Here is a 14,723-nt window from a genome sequence, read left to right on the forward strand (position 1 = left end):
CTTCAGCCACTATTTGGGGCAAATTTTCATTACTCCATACCCGGTCTCATACAGGAATAAGTCGTACCCGGCTTCAGGAGGTCTCGGTTGTACCCTGTCTTAACAGAACTTGGCGTAACCGGCCTCAAGAGGACTCGGTAGCCTCACATCACACGTCATCGTATCCAGCCACACACGAGCTTGGTAATATCTCACATCATGCTTCATCGTACCGAACTGATTAATGGTTACACAATATGTGTCATACCCGGCCGGCTATAGCGCGACTCGGTAGAGTAAAATATATATATATATATATATAAGTGCAATGCAGTAGCAATTTCAAGAGATATCAACTCTAAACTTCAGAATGAATCATACTCTCCGACAACAGGATCCCAACTGAGAACAATGTAGACTCTGAAAGTCATACTACCAGCGAGAATGCACAGGAACAACGATAATATCATTGAGAGGACTTAGAACTACCAAACTTTACAGTATAAGGGTCACTTAGAAAGAAGGTGAGACTTACACTAACTCATGCCAAGAAAGAAAGTTGCCCTACATACCTTGTTGGAGATCTAATTACACTTCTATGGTGGTTAACTTTTCCTCTAATGAATCTTCAGAACTGATTCCCCTAGGTGATGGGTTTTATAATAACGATTCCAAGTTCCTTCAAGCTAAATCTTGCTAAATCCAGATTCACCTTCGACCTTGCCTTAATTTGCTAGGAAATTCTAATGAGGCGTTGAGAGTATTTTGAGAGGACTTGTTCTGATGATACTTCTAGAATGAAAGAGAAAGAGCCTCACTGCCCTTTTATATTGTTACCAAGCATAGGAACTTTTGCCACTTCCACATACAAAACAGGTTGCCCCGCTCGGCGAGACACGTGGCGCAAGCCCACTGAAATGTGTGATCACTTTCTGGCTTCGAACAGGTCTCCAGCTGATTTCGCGCTAGGATCCACACTTACCATGCTTTATTTAAGTATGGGGTGTAACATCCAAAAGCACTTTTTTTTTCAAAATAAGTATTTTTTTTAAAGTTGAAGTGTTTGGCTAAACTTTTAGAAAAAAGGGCTTTTGAGTAAAAGCAGTTTTGAAAAAGCAGAAAAAAGTAGCTTCTCTCCAAAAAACTTTTAAGAAAAATACATTTAAAAGCAGTTTTTAAAAGCTTGGCCAAACACTAATTGCTTATAAGGAGTGTTTTTCAAATTGATTAGCCAAATATAAATTGTTTATGACTAAAAAATACTTTTAAGAAAAACACTTTAGAGAAAAAATACTTCTCAAAATAAGCTAATTTTTGCAGCTTCGCCAAACAGGTTATTAGTCACTTTGGATTACTTCCAAACTTTGCATACAAGTTCAATTCAACTATATAGACCTATCTAAAGTCTCTGAACATCAAAGTCAACTCTTGGTCAAACGTATGAACTCTTAAGTTGTTCAAATTGTCAACTTTCAATAAATGGTGTCGAACTCTTCTAGGAACCTCCAAAGTCAAATATGGACATACGTACAAGTCCAAAATCATCATAAGAACCTATCAGTACCATCTAAACTCAATTTCGAGTCCGTTTACCCAAAAGTTAAACCTTGATCAATTCTTGTAACTTAAAGCTTCTATTTAGGGACTAAGTATCCCAAATCACTTCCAAACCTCTTGGGACAAAAATCACTCATACCCACATGTCATAAAACATCAAATTGACCTACAGGAAATCTCAGATCATGGAACGAGACGCTAGAACTTAAAATAATCGGTTGGGTCGTTACAATTGTAGTGTGTATAACAAATATTACTTTGTTCGTAGAACATTATAAGACTAGGATATAAGTTATATACACTAAAATTATACGATAGTAATTTTTTTTACAATTGTAATTTAATTTATTATAGAATATTACTTACTATCATTTAATTTAGGTTATGAGTCCATGCTATAAATGAACGTCTGGACAGTAACAAGCTCTTTTTTATCCGAAACTTTTGACAAAGGGGATGAAATGAACAATTTTAAAACGTTTAGGGGTATATTTGAACTTTTCTCTCTTTAAACAAACCAAACTAGGAAAAAGCGAAGTTACTAACTAGCAAAACTTTCCCTTCTTTGTGTGGAGGTTTGCAGTCGGCTGTCCAGTCGAATCTGTACTAGGAGAGATGGCGAATCAGCTCTACGGCTATAACCCTAGCAGCAATGCGGGAATAGCAGCAGGGAGCAACCTGTCTAGGACGACGACGAGATCCATGGACGACTATCTCTCTACGGATAATAATAAGCCATTCCTTGGTTCCTCAAGTTATTTTGGTTCTTCCGGCTATTCCTTCTCTTCACCCACTATGCTATTTAATCAAAGTGATAGTTATAACCCTGCTGCGAGTAAGATTCCAGGTTTGGCGGCTTATCAGTCCTCGTGGACTGCACCTCCTGGAGTCGATGTTGCGCAGCCTCCTGCTGCCGACTCTTATTTTTCTAGCTTGAAGCGCTCCTCCTCTGATGGTAAGGGACAATTCTCTCTCTCCTTCTATTTATCCATTTTGTGCTTAATGAACTATAGCTGCATCTGACTAATATAAACCATAGATTTTTTCTATTAACTTCTCGAATGCACCATGTATCGGCTGTTTTTATCTGCTATTATCTTGAGATTTAGAAGAATGGAACACTTTTCATTTTCTGTATTTGTTGAGAATATGTTTTAGACATGTTAGCACTTTTACTGTAGGTCCTATGCTTTCTAGGAGTTGTTTAACCTTTCAGAGATTTATACATTATACGTCTAATACTTTCTAGTTGTATTTGCATAATATTGATCTGTTTAAATGAAGTAATGTGGTTCGGTGATATATAGCTGAGACCAACTTGTTTAGGACTGGGGCGTAGTTGTTGCTGCACCTCCTATATTGGCAATTGCAAGGAGGGGGAGGTTGTTTTGAGGTAGGGCTTAGTGCGATAGTATGAAAGTATCGGTTAGCGATTTACCTTTGTTGTGTGAGACTGTGAGGTTGGGGGTTTCGCTCAGCAATTAACTTAACAATTTACTCCAAATAAATAATGCTGCCTCCAGTACAGTGGATTTCAGTTGCTCTCTTGGTATAGCTTTAAGATATTAAGATATATCTATATTATTTTAACAATTAACAACAAATAATTTTTGTATAAGTCCAGTAATGTTTTCTGCTCTTTACGAGTTAGATATATTCCATGTAATGCGCAAGTTTTGATAAATCTTACTGGTGTTTAAAGCTTTTGCAAACAACCACTAGTTTCTACGTCCTTTTTTTATATCAAGATATCTCTTTTCCCATGTGTAATTAGTGCATAAAAGCATTATTTAAGTTGTATTAGTTATTTGAATTCTTGTTGCACATATTTACTAATACTACCTTATGTAAATATAAAATTGTATACTTGTATGTATAATAACAGACACATCTGTGTTTTTGTGTTTATGTATATATTACATACCATAGCACTGTATCATCGGACACTTTTGGGTGCACGTAATACAATTGGGCAAGCTGAAGCTTGGTTTTCAGCCAATCCTTTAGCCAAGCGCCCTAGATTCGAGAGTGCAAGCAATTTGTCTATATATCCCCAGAGGCCCGGAGAGAAGGACTGTGCCCATTATATGCAAACAAGAACCTGTAAATTTGGAGATAGCTGCAAGTTTGACCATCCTATTTGGGTTCCGGAGGGTGGAATCCCAGATTGGAAAGAGGTGATCATTTATTGCTATTTATTCTTAATAGAAAAAAACACAATAGGTTATCAAATTAGTCATTCTTATTTCACTTAATGTATTATTTTGCTTTCCCGTGTATATCTATATTAAGTCTTTACTTATGAAAATGTTGGGATAAGTTTCCATGTCATTTAAGCAATAGCTTTTATGAAATGTGATGTAGTTTTAATCTGGATTTCACTTTATTTTAATATTTCACTACAATTATATCTAGTTCGTTCATCTTGCATATATATTTGTTTTACTCCGTGTACTATATCTAGAAAATGCAATGTTGATGTATGTGGAACATTGACGTCTTGATCAGGTCTTTAATCTCTATAATGATGGCCTACGTCATAAAAAAGATCTCTATACTGATGAGCTTGTATCTTGTACAAGTTTCTTTAGCCCTCAGTTAGAAGTTATTAAGAGAAAAAATCTAATCCACTATTCCACTTGTTCTGGGAATTTTTCTGAGTGGTATATACCCAGGTTTGAATCCTAGCTGCAATACTTAGTTTGAGCAGATGTGTTCCAACATGGTGGGCAGGATTACCTTGGCAATCTGTGCTTATGAGCCAAATAGGTTGTCCGGTGAATTAGTCTAGTTGTGTTCTAGCGGACTGTTGCCGTCAAATGATCTCATGTGGACAGTACTCTTTATTCTACAACAGAATACTCACAGTTGCTCCTTACTAGTCCGAATAACGGTTAACCTTGGTCCTTATCTTTCATTTGCTCCTCACTATGATCAATCCTCTTTTAATACCCATTTTCTTGGTTTCTTATACACAAACCCACATATTATTTCTACTTGTGTAATTACTTTTATTATTCGCTTCCCAAGATTGTTCAAACCTCTCACGTTCCAAGACAATATATTCATATGCATAATTGTTGGTTACTATTGCCTACTCTTCCTTTTTCTCAACTGTCCTCTCCCCCCAAATTCGTCCTTCTACTTTCATGAAATATATCACACACTCAACCCTGAACCTTGACTGCCTTTCTTCAAGAATCGCTAAATTGTAGTGCATGGTGTACCCTATTCCCCTGTCTTCTTTTTCCTCCATTTTCTCTCAGCTATTGACAGGAGGGACGTATCTACCCTTTGAACCACTGGTTTAATATTCCCGGTAACTTCCCAAAGGCATAAGGTTTCCCTGTAAACCCATACAGATTAGGCTCTTCCTAGCATTCTGAAGAGTGTGAGGGAGTGACTTTGACAACTTTCAAGGGAAAGGAAGACACCTAAGTCACTTTGACAGCTTTAACTGATGTGCCTTACTTTCTTTTTAGTCTCTTTCAAACAATATACGTCCTTTCTATGTTAATTCCAACATTCCTATCTTATCCGTAATGACATTCCATTATAGAAATGACATGACATATTGAAGTCCACAAGATTCAATTGTATCTTGGGTATGTTAAGTGTGTTTTGTATGGAGGAAAATATTTTTCAATTTTCCCATGTTTGGATGGCTTAAATGCTTTGGAAAACATTTTTCATTTGAACTCATTTTCCTCCAATTGGAGGAAAATGATTTCCCTACCAAGAGGAGGAAAAATATTTTTCAAAACTCTCTTTCAACCTTCCCACTCCCACCCCACCCCCCTAATCCACATCCTCGCCACCCCGACCTATATCCTGACCTACCATCTTGCACCCCGACCCACCCCCACCACGGCACCCTCCGTCCACTCTCCAAATCCGCCCCGGCAAATCTCCCCCTCCCAAACCAACCCCCACCTTGGCCCACCACCCACTCCTCCCTCGGCCCCTTTCCTCTGGCCCTATCCTACCCCCTCACCCCATCTCCCATAGTGTTTGCCTAGATTATATATTTTTCAAAAAATAATTTCTGTTAACTAACCAAACGCTAGAAAATATATATAAGAAAATCACTTATTTCCAAGAAAATATTTTCCAGTTTTCGTGGAACATATTTTACTTCATACCAAACACATCCTTAGTTTAAAACACATGATTTAAAAGTTTTGCTTACATTTTTATGCTTCTTACTTGATCAAACTAAGACCCATAAAATGAAACAAAGGGAGTGCTTTGTACTTCAGTAAAGCTTTTTCGCTTTGGTAGCACTAATAAATCTTAGACGCTTGACTTATCGCAAATAAAAAATAAAATAAAAATAAAGCCTAGAGGTTTGTCCCAATAATGGCTTGGCAATACTCCCTTACAAAAATTTCCCGACATTTATAAGACCACAAGATTCAAAGGGTATTTTTGGTATGTTATGCTCACCTTTAGTTTAGAATCACAAGATGTAAAAGTTGTCTTCACATTCTTAAACTTCGTGCCAATTTAAATAAGACACTTAAAATGAAAAAGAATTAACCTAAATAGCTATTCACCCTACTGCTTAAAGTAAAAATAGCCGGCATATCATATGTATAATTCATGTATAGTAGGTGTATAACCATGTATAATCATGTAAAATATACTTACAACGACGACGAAAAGTAAAAAGTGGATTTGGCCGGCTAGTTGTGTAAAGATCCCTAAAATGAAACTAATGGAGTGCTTTATTTTTCAGTTAAGTGATTTCCATTTGCTAGCACTAATAAAGCCTATTTGACTTATCATAAATTTAAAAATAAAAATAAAAACAAAACACTAGAGGTTTGTCCCAGTAATGGCTTTGGTAGCAGTAACAAGGGTTAGAGGTATATGAAGGGTGTTGCTAGTTTCATTATGGTGGAAGTTATGCTTTGTTCCACATAATGGCTTTAAAAGAACATCAAAGAGATTGAACAACGCTCTTTGTTTAAGTTTTGTATTACTCGGGAGAGAGGGATATCTGGTCCTCCACCATATTAGTTTATCTTTTCATCATTAGTTGTTCTCTAAAGAGACTGGTGGGGGCCTCTTTATTGATAGTTTTGTATTACTTGCAAGACAACAATATCTGGTCCTCCACAGTAGTAGTTTATTGTTTTTTTGATGAATCGTTTTCTTTTTTATAGAACATCAACTTGTTTTTCAATGGTTTAGTTGGCTGATGAGAATTTCTATGGCTTAAGGTTTTTTGAGTGTCGTTTTTTGTGCGGGCAGTTTCAACTGATAAAACCTTTCACTTATTGTTTCTATCTTTGCTTCAGATAGTCTATGGTATTATTTTGCAAGGATAAATGGGTAAGAGATAATTTACAAAGTAGTTACAGCTCCAGAGAGCTCAAATATTCCAAATTCTTCTGTAATATCTATGTTTTCACGCTTAGATGAAAACATAATATTGTGATACACCAATAATCCAAAGTGTGAATTAACTCCTTGTCATTTTTGAAATCTGGCTTTCACATTTAGTATCTTCTTTAAAAACTTATGGCCTTTTGCTTTAGCAAGCACTCATAGCTTCGTTTTTCTGTATTGTTTTGTCAATTGGTGAAGGACACTTTAAACGTTATGAAAACAGAACTATTGAAATGCTATCCATCTAATTTGTGCTTTTTCCTTGTTGGTGTGGGAGGCATTAGTCATGTATTTGCAAATTCATTTGGTTGTTAGGAGTTGGTATATCTTTCTTTCCTTCCAACTTCGAGGTGGTGTGTTTGGTTGAAAAGGATTTGTAATTTAGTTGACAAAGATTGGTAGCTATTTGTTTGTTAGGCCTTTGTCTATAATTACATGTTCATGTCCTACTCCCTTTGTCCCATTTTATGTGGCACACTTTCCTTTTTTACTTTGCCCCAAAAGAATGACACCTTTCTATATTTAGAAACAACTCAATTTTAAACTTCTCATTTTATCTTTAATGAGATCATTTATAGCCACACAAATGTCTATAGTTTGTTTTAGATCACAAGCTTCGGAAGTGTTTCTCTCATTCTTTAACAGTTTAACTCTGTAACCAATCAAACACCGTTATATAAGATGGGATGGAGTAGTTTTTTTTTGGGGTGACCTACATGATAATGTCATAAATATAATACTAGTCCCTCTTTCCATAAAATGTTGTGATTTCATTTTTTGACATTCTCAAAATACTTTTAATTCTTGAAATGAACTTTTTTTCAACTTCTCTATTTAGCTATTTATATACCTTTTATACTTTCTTACACTTAACGATGCTAGATGTACAAGGTAGCTGAAATTCTCTTTCCCACTAGTTTCAAAATTCATGCTTGATACTCATGCTCATCATTTACAAATTGAATTATGATAATGTAAAGCATTTTAAGGTTTTCACAGTCCCCAATTAATTCTAAACTACCACTTATAAAAAAAATCCTAGACTAGCACTTGCAGCTTGCTAATTGCTAAAGATTCAGAGGCCAAAATGTCTATTCCTTCTAGCTGGTATATAGTCGAGCTCTTGGCCTTTTGCAGGCTGGTTCATGCATTGCACTTTTGACAGTTCTTAACATTAATTACATTATCATGGACTCTCATTCCCTGTGGAAAGTTAGAGGCATTGCCCTTTTGTCTGGTAGAAGATCCTTTACTGTTCATATTTGCATCCACTTGTCTGTAAAATCTGTTATCACATCTTATGTTTCTAGCTGTTTTCTTCCACTTCATCTATGCAGGTTCCAGTTATAACTGAATCTCTTCCTGAAAGACCTGGAGAGCCTGATTGTCCAGTAAGAAAAACTCTTTGATGTGTTTGCAGCTATGTGTGCTGTTAATATGCCTAATTGTATGGTGACATGTTTCCAGTATTTTATGAAGACTCAAAAATGCAAGTTCGGTAATAGATGCAAATTCAACCACCCCAAAGATAATACCGCTCATTTGGTAGGTTCACAGGCTCAACTTTTATATTCTTACTATGAAGATAAAGTTTCATTTATTTCAACTGTTAATTTGGCTTCGGTCTCAGGGTTCTGTACAAAATTCTGATGTTTCTGTCTTGCCTGAGAGACCTTCTGAACCCTCATGCGCGGTATGCGAATATTTTTGCTCATTTTAGCACAACTTGTTACTAAGATTGTGTGAGTATTTACTAAGATTGTGCGAGTATGCATGTAATGTGTTGCTGGTTCATAGTTCGTTAAATCATACTGTGGCAGTTTTACATGAAGACGGGGGCATGTAAATTTGGTGCTACCTGCAAATTTCACCATCCAAGAGATATACAATTGCCATCTCCAAAGCAAGAAAGTGGCTCTGCGGAAAACCCTGGATCAGCTAATAATGAGATGACTGAGGATGTGAATCTCATCAAGCCGCTTTCTGTTCCAGCTTTATTGCACAACTCCAAAGGCCTTCCTATTAGACCGGTACTTCATATATTTTATCGTTTATCTTCATTGAGTAAGAATGTGTTACATGCTTCTTTCTTGTTTTGTTTGCCTTTTGGTTTGTCTTTTTCTTTTCTCCGTTCCTTTTGTGCTGTCATAGGATAGCTATTAATAGACTGCAGTTTTTGTCTACTTCATTTGACAATTATTATCATGATTTTACTATAACAAAAGAATTATGATATTGTGATATTTCTATCCTGGCACCTCAATTTGACTTTGAGGATTTATTGTGATGAAGAGCGTATTGTTCTTAAGACAATCAGCTAACTAATTTTTCACCTACTGCTGACCCAAGGATCTTAAAGCATCTCATGTATTTTCATTACCTGGTGTTTGTCTACAGTATGTTTCCAATTTTGTAGATCCGGGTACTTCTGGAATGTACTTCCTATTTGGAGAAATTAGCAAATAGAAATTTTTAAGAAGAAAATTAGCAAATATAGATTTTAACCTCTAGGAAGAGAAAGCAGAAGAGAATATGAGTATTCATCCATAAGGACCATGGCTTTTCTTTTTGATAAAATAACCATACCTTAGCTACTTGAAGCTGGCTGTTTTTGTTAAGCTTAATTAGATACGCTAAGAGGTGTATTTTCGGAGACCCACAGTAAGCAGTTCATTCTTCTGGTTTTTATCTTTTACAGGGTGAAGTTGATTGTCCTTTCTACCTAAAAACTGGCAGGTTAGTCTGTTTTTGTTGGTAAACATGGGAGTTTTGTTCTTCTGCTTACAGTTTAAATACTCAAAAAATTGGACTACTCATTGGTTTACAATGTGTCTTTCTTTTCTTTTTTTGGGGTAAATATCAAACAGCTGCAAGTATGGAGGCACTTGCCGTTACAACCATCCTGAAAGAAGTAAGGATATTAATAAGTTCTATTGGAACATTGCTAAAATATTTCTCTCTGTCTTAAGCTTCTTGTTTGCCGTACCTATTAAAACAAAAGGTTCTTGTTTGCCTTCTGTTTGTTTTGAATTTTATAGGTTTTGGTCTGATATGTAATTATGTGTGAATCTAATCTAGTGTCAGCATGCTTCTTTCTCATGTGAATTTTTAGGATTAGAAAATGTGTTATGTTCTCAGAATTTTTTAATAAATTTCAATGTATCTTGCAAATGACTAAAATAAAGGGATTGCTGGGACAAAAGTTATCAAGTAGTACTTGCGCCCAGTCTCCCGCGGGTGTGTTCTAAAGGTTGATGAAGTTGGAATGAAGACTGTATGAGACTAGGTTTCGAATACCGGTAGAGTCAAAAAGTTAGGTGATTGCTTCTCATCTTTTTGAGTCTTGGTAGGTAGAGCTAACCAGTACTTTTACTATTCGGAGGATGCAGGCATCCGATGGAATAGTCGAGGTGCTTGAAAGCAGGCCATGACACCACCATTATAAAAAAATGATAAAGTAGTACTCATCAGTGTCATTGAATTTAAAGACGCTCACTAGATTTCAATTTAATCTAAACAGTTGAGAAAGACCTATAAACGAAATTTCAGCTAGGGGCACTATTCAAATACTTAACATAAAAAATTTAATGCCTAGAGTCAACTACTGATTCTCTTTCACTTGGTACATTTTCATCCGCCAGCAGCTGCTATTGGTCCTGCCCTTGTAGCCTCTCCTGCAACACATTTGAACATTGGAATGGTTAATCCAGCTGCCTCTCTCTTGCAAAATTTAGATCCAAGACTGACCCAGACAATGGTATAAGCAGTGTTCAGTTTGTATTTCCTATAAAAAGCTTTGGAACATATTACTGAATGTATTGTTTATTTCAATGCTGCAGCTTGGGTTGCTTCCACCTGTCTATCCACAACGACCTGGACAAATTGAATGCGATGTGCGTACCTACTTTGTCCTAAGACATACTTGAAAGAGATGTGAATTACTACTCTCAAGCTGGATGCATGTGACATTCTTTTGGGTCCTGGACTATGAACCATATTGTGTTATCAGTTAGAAGGCATTTTTATGCTGTCCCCCAATCAAAAGGTGCCGCTTAATTGGCATTAGATCTGTATATCTTAGGACCCGAGGAGCATCTTTTGCAGCCTTTTTGTCGGGTGCTTGCACTTCTGTGGAAATGACTACTCTTTTTCCTTGAACCTCTCACTTGTCTTGACTGTTGAATTCACCTACAACAACAACAACATACCCAGTAAAATCCCACTAGTGGAGTCTGGGAAGAGTAGAGTGTACGCAGACCTTACCCGTATCCCGAAAAGGAATGTTGAATTCACCTACCTTTGCCAAAAGCTCGGAAGTACATTGTATCAATCCTAAAAAGGGCATGGTAAACCTTTCAAAACATGAACACAATTTGCAGTACCACCTATATCGGATGCCATCTGGAGTCTAGTAAATGTAGCATTGTTCTTACCTCTTGTTGACTTTTAAATTTATTACTTCTAAGGACAAGTGCATGTTATTAGGCCCTCATCTATGCCTTTTTAAAAGTTGACTTACAGTATGCATACATATACACATAACGTATACACAGTAGATACTATAGGGAGCTACCTGTAGTGTTGAATGAGTTTCTTATTCTAGTTGCTATACTATTATCTAAATCAGCCATGAATTTCTCTTCTGATATTCTTAGTATACTTGGATCTAGTAATTCACTATCTTTCTTTTGCACATCTTGCTTGGTCTGTCATGTTGTCCATCAGTTCTATATGAAAACTGGGGAATGCAAGTTTGGTGAAAGATGCAAGTTTCATCACCCTCTTGATCGTTCAGCACCAGTAGTGTCAGCAAAGGATGTGCAGCAGCCAAATGTTAAGCTCACTCTTGCTGGTCTACCAAGGAGGGAGGTACCTTATTAACCTTTTACTTTCTAAACCCTAAATATGACATGTTCATTTTCTAGTGGGCGAAGTATTTCAAGGCACTATGTAAATTTTCTGATAACCTGATTCTTCTTGGTGGTGTTTAATAACCTCAAAAAAATGTGTTGGTTAGATCTTCATAAGCATTGGCAAATAACACGATAACACCGTACATTGGATAACTGTTTATAGTAAACTATGACAGATGTAAGACTTCCGCTAAAAAAAACAGACTTCCGCTAAAAAAAACAGACTTCCGCTGAAAAAAACAGACTTCCGCATAATTCCTATTGGTGCATCCTCTTACAGGTATCAGACTGGACCCAATGGTTGTGTGTTTTGAATATCTTCTGATCAGTGAAAACCCCTCACAGAATACTAAATTTCTGTACAGATATGTACATTTGCATTTTATTTCCATCCCCCCTGTCCATTCTTAACAGGGCATATAAACTTAACGCTTCAACTTTAGTTGATGGCTGTTATTCTTTGAATTCGATCTAACTTTTCTCATTTACTAGGTCTGTTGGGAATGCAAGTATAAGATTTTCTTCCTTTAATTTTTTGTGATGATACATGCAGGGCGCTGTACACTGTCCATACTATATGAAGACTGGAATGTGCAAGTATGGGGCGACATGCAAGTTTGACCATCCACCACCTGGAGAGGTCTTGGGTATGGCAACATCGCAAGGGGCATCCTTATCTGTTGAGGGAGAAGATACGGTTGATGTGAAAGAGCAGCAGCAGTAAGGTTATGGCTGAAAGGCCTTTCTTGTAGTCACCATTTTTTTCAGTTACTACTTCTGTTACCATTTTATAGCAAACTTATGATTTGCGAGGCATAATTTTTCTTGATGAGTTCCTGACACTTTTAGAGTTCGAACAGTTTATGTTCCACACCAGATGATGGAAGTTTTTATAGCTATAGTATGCTTTTTAATTTTGCACAAAACCTATCTCCAAAACCCGAATAAGTAATATAAAACCCATTGTGAAAAATAGCATGTCATGCTCTGCATTTGTGCATTTTTAGATTTATTACTTTAGCCCTCTTGGAAAGATAGAAAAGCACCTAAAGACTACAATCGGTATGAGTTGGGAGTCAAAGGACGAAGAAGGATAAGAAGCTACCAATCACAATTTAATATGACACTGGTCGCAAAGACTTCGAAAGATAGGGAACTGAAGAATGAAAAAGAACTCAAGAACAAGAAGGTAAAGAGAAAAATCAAAGATGGAACGCTGTAGTAGCAGAAACTAACAATCGCATTTGGCTTCAGGTGACAAAGATTAACGAAAAGATTGATGAACGTCAGATTCAGTTACACCTATATTCATGAGAATGAGATATAATATACCTTTTACCATGTAACGTTTAACAGAACTTGTGAGTAAAAATAACGATAAATTCTTTTGCTCTTATATGCCTCATCGGCACAAGAGATTTGTATCTTACCATTAAGAACAATTACGAAACTAGCCAATTCCAACAGATTGACAGAACAATCTGACTTATGCATCACAATTAGGTCTGCTAATTATAAATAACCAATTGAATTTAAGCAAATGTTGGTTTAATATATTTTGCAGCATTTTAGGCCAAAGATCCAACTTATGATCTCTCATCTCTCGTTGGATGTCACAAAGTGACACTTAATAGACAAACGAAAGCTATAAGGGTATAAAAAACTGGCTAAAAATCTTTACACGTGAGTCAGTTCATCAAAGCTTTACTTATGATTCGGCTTAATTAAAAGAATAAATTTGTCAGACGAAGTAGCGAAGACATGGAAAAGAAAGTCAACGACAAAGGGGAGATGAACTACGAAAAATCGATTAGCCAGGTATGAGAAAAAACACAACCTCATATAAAGTTGTTTAAGCAAAATAAAAAGCAGTAGCTGTATAAGTAAAATCTAACTTTGACACGTGGATAGTTTACGTGGCGACACAATGCAACTTGGGATAAGTGTCATTCCAGGGGATGAATGAACAGTAGAAGTTTGCCCTCACAAGAAATATCTTCACCCCGTAGTTCCTTTCTGGGGAGATGGAAGCAGTGCCTTGGTGAAACATTCCAAAGACAGCTCTGGTTATTCCAAAATTATTTTTAGGTTAAACAGTTTGCTGCCCAGCGTGGGGCCTTAACAATTGAGCGTTTGACTCAAATCTCTCGTTGTTTGTTCTCATTAAAAGGCTTGTTTCTAATTTGTCAATTTCCTTTCTATTTTGTAACTTAGAATAACTGGAAAGAACGCTCAGCCAACTAATCAGAGCATGACACCACAACTTGATGGACAACTGAAGGACTCTATAAATCCCCAAGGAAAGCAGGTCCTACCTACGGGTAAGGAGGTACCGGTTAGCAAAGATGCAACATCAGGAAAAGGAGCTCTACTACACAAAGACGAGTCACAACACAAAGATCTGCCCTTCAATACGGACTTCCCAACCCACAACTTCGCCGAATAAATGGCAAATCCTCGCCACAAAATTTTTGAGGGGCATCATCTCGAAGGAATTCCTTGGATCAACCGTAGCAATACACCAACCCCTCAAATAGGAAAGACTCTGGCCACGAATACCCCTAACCATGTTGAAGGCTTCCAGAATTACTAACGGTTCAGAAGCCGGAGGGTCAGGTACACTCAAGAATGCCAAATTATAAAGTTTAATACTAACGCTATAACAACAGGTTAAGGAACAGAACAAAAGGATCAAGCAGATCCTGGGAGTTCTGCCCATTATCAAGGGAATCGACATAAACAAGTACTCTCAGCAACCATGGAAATCAAACGCGACCCTACTACCTTGAGAAGTTCAAAATGCCAGACATTCTGAAATATGAAATAACTTGAGACCCGTGCGACCACGTCATTACTTACACGATCGGAATCAAAGGGAAT

The 14,723-nt window shown here is 36.8% G+C and overlaps 1 protein-coding gene across 3 annotated transcripts; it reads left to right on the forward strand.

The window, feature by feature from the left end:
• The first annotated feature begins 2,076 nt into the window (after nt 1–2,076).
• Nucleotides 2,077–12,769, forward strand: LOC104230822 (zinc finger CCCH domain-containing protein 37). Of its 3 annotated transcripts, none has more exons than XR_011400533.1 (12): nt 2,077–2,491; nt 3,466–3,713; nt 8,268–8,321; nt 8,398–8,475; nt 8,561–8,623; nt 8,751–8,960; nt 9,629–9,666; nt 9,798–9,841; nt 10,572–10,687; nt 10,770–10,975; nt 11,656–11,799; nt 12,397–12,769. XR_011400533.1 is itself a non-coding variant. In XM_009783710.2 (12 exons), the coding sequence occupies exons 1-12, from the start codon at nt 2,152–2,154 to the stop codon at nt 12,565–12,567; spliced, it is 1,557 nt and encodes a 518-aa protein (XP_009782012.1). In that variant the 5' UTR covers nt 2,078–2,151; the 3' UTR covers nt 12,568–12,769. The 3 variants fall into 3 exon arrangements, 2 of the variants coding, with proteins under 2 accessions (XP_009782012.1, XP_009782011.1); XM_009783710.2 differs by having other exon boundaries at nt 2,078–2,491; nt 10,575–10,687; nt 10,770–10,823; XM_009783709.2 differs by having other exon boundaries at nt 2,079–2,491; nt 10,770–10,823.
• The last annotated feature ends 1,954 nt before the right edge of the window (nt 12,770–14,723 follow it).

The sequence above is a fragment of the Nicotiana sylvestris genome, chromosome 6, assembly GCF_000393655.2.
Source record: "Nicotiana sylvestris chromosome 6, ASM39365v2, whole genome shotgun sequence".
Taxonomy (NCBI): Eukaryota; Viridiplantae; Streptophyta; class Magnoliopsida; order Solanales; family Solanaceae; genus Nicotiana; species Nicotiana sylvestris.

Coding starts and splice junctions, on each gene's coding strand:
- LOC104230822 (XM_009783709.2), top strand. CDS start 2,152: ATGGCGAATCAGCTCTACGGCTATAACCCTAGCAGCAATGCGGGAATA. Junction 8,476..8,560: donor AAGATAATACCGCTCATTTG/GTAGGTTCACAG, acceptor CTTCGGTCTCAG/GGTTCTGTACAAAATTCTGA. Junction 8,961..9,628: donor AAGGCCTTCCTATTAGACCG/GTACTTCATATA, acceptor TATCTTTTACAG/GGTGAAGTTGATTGTCCTTT.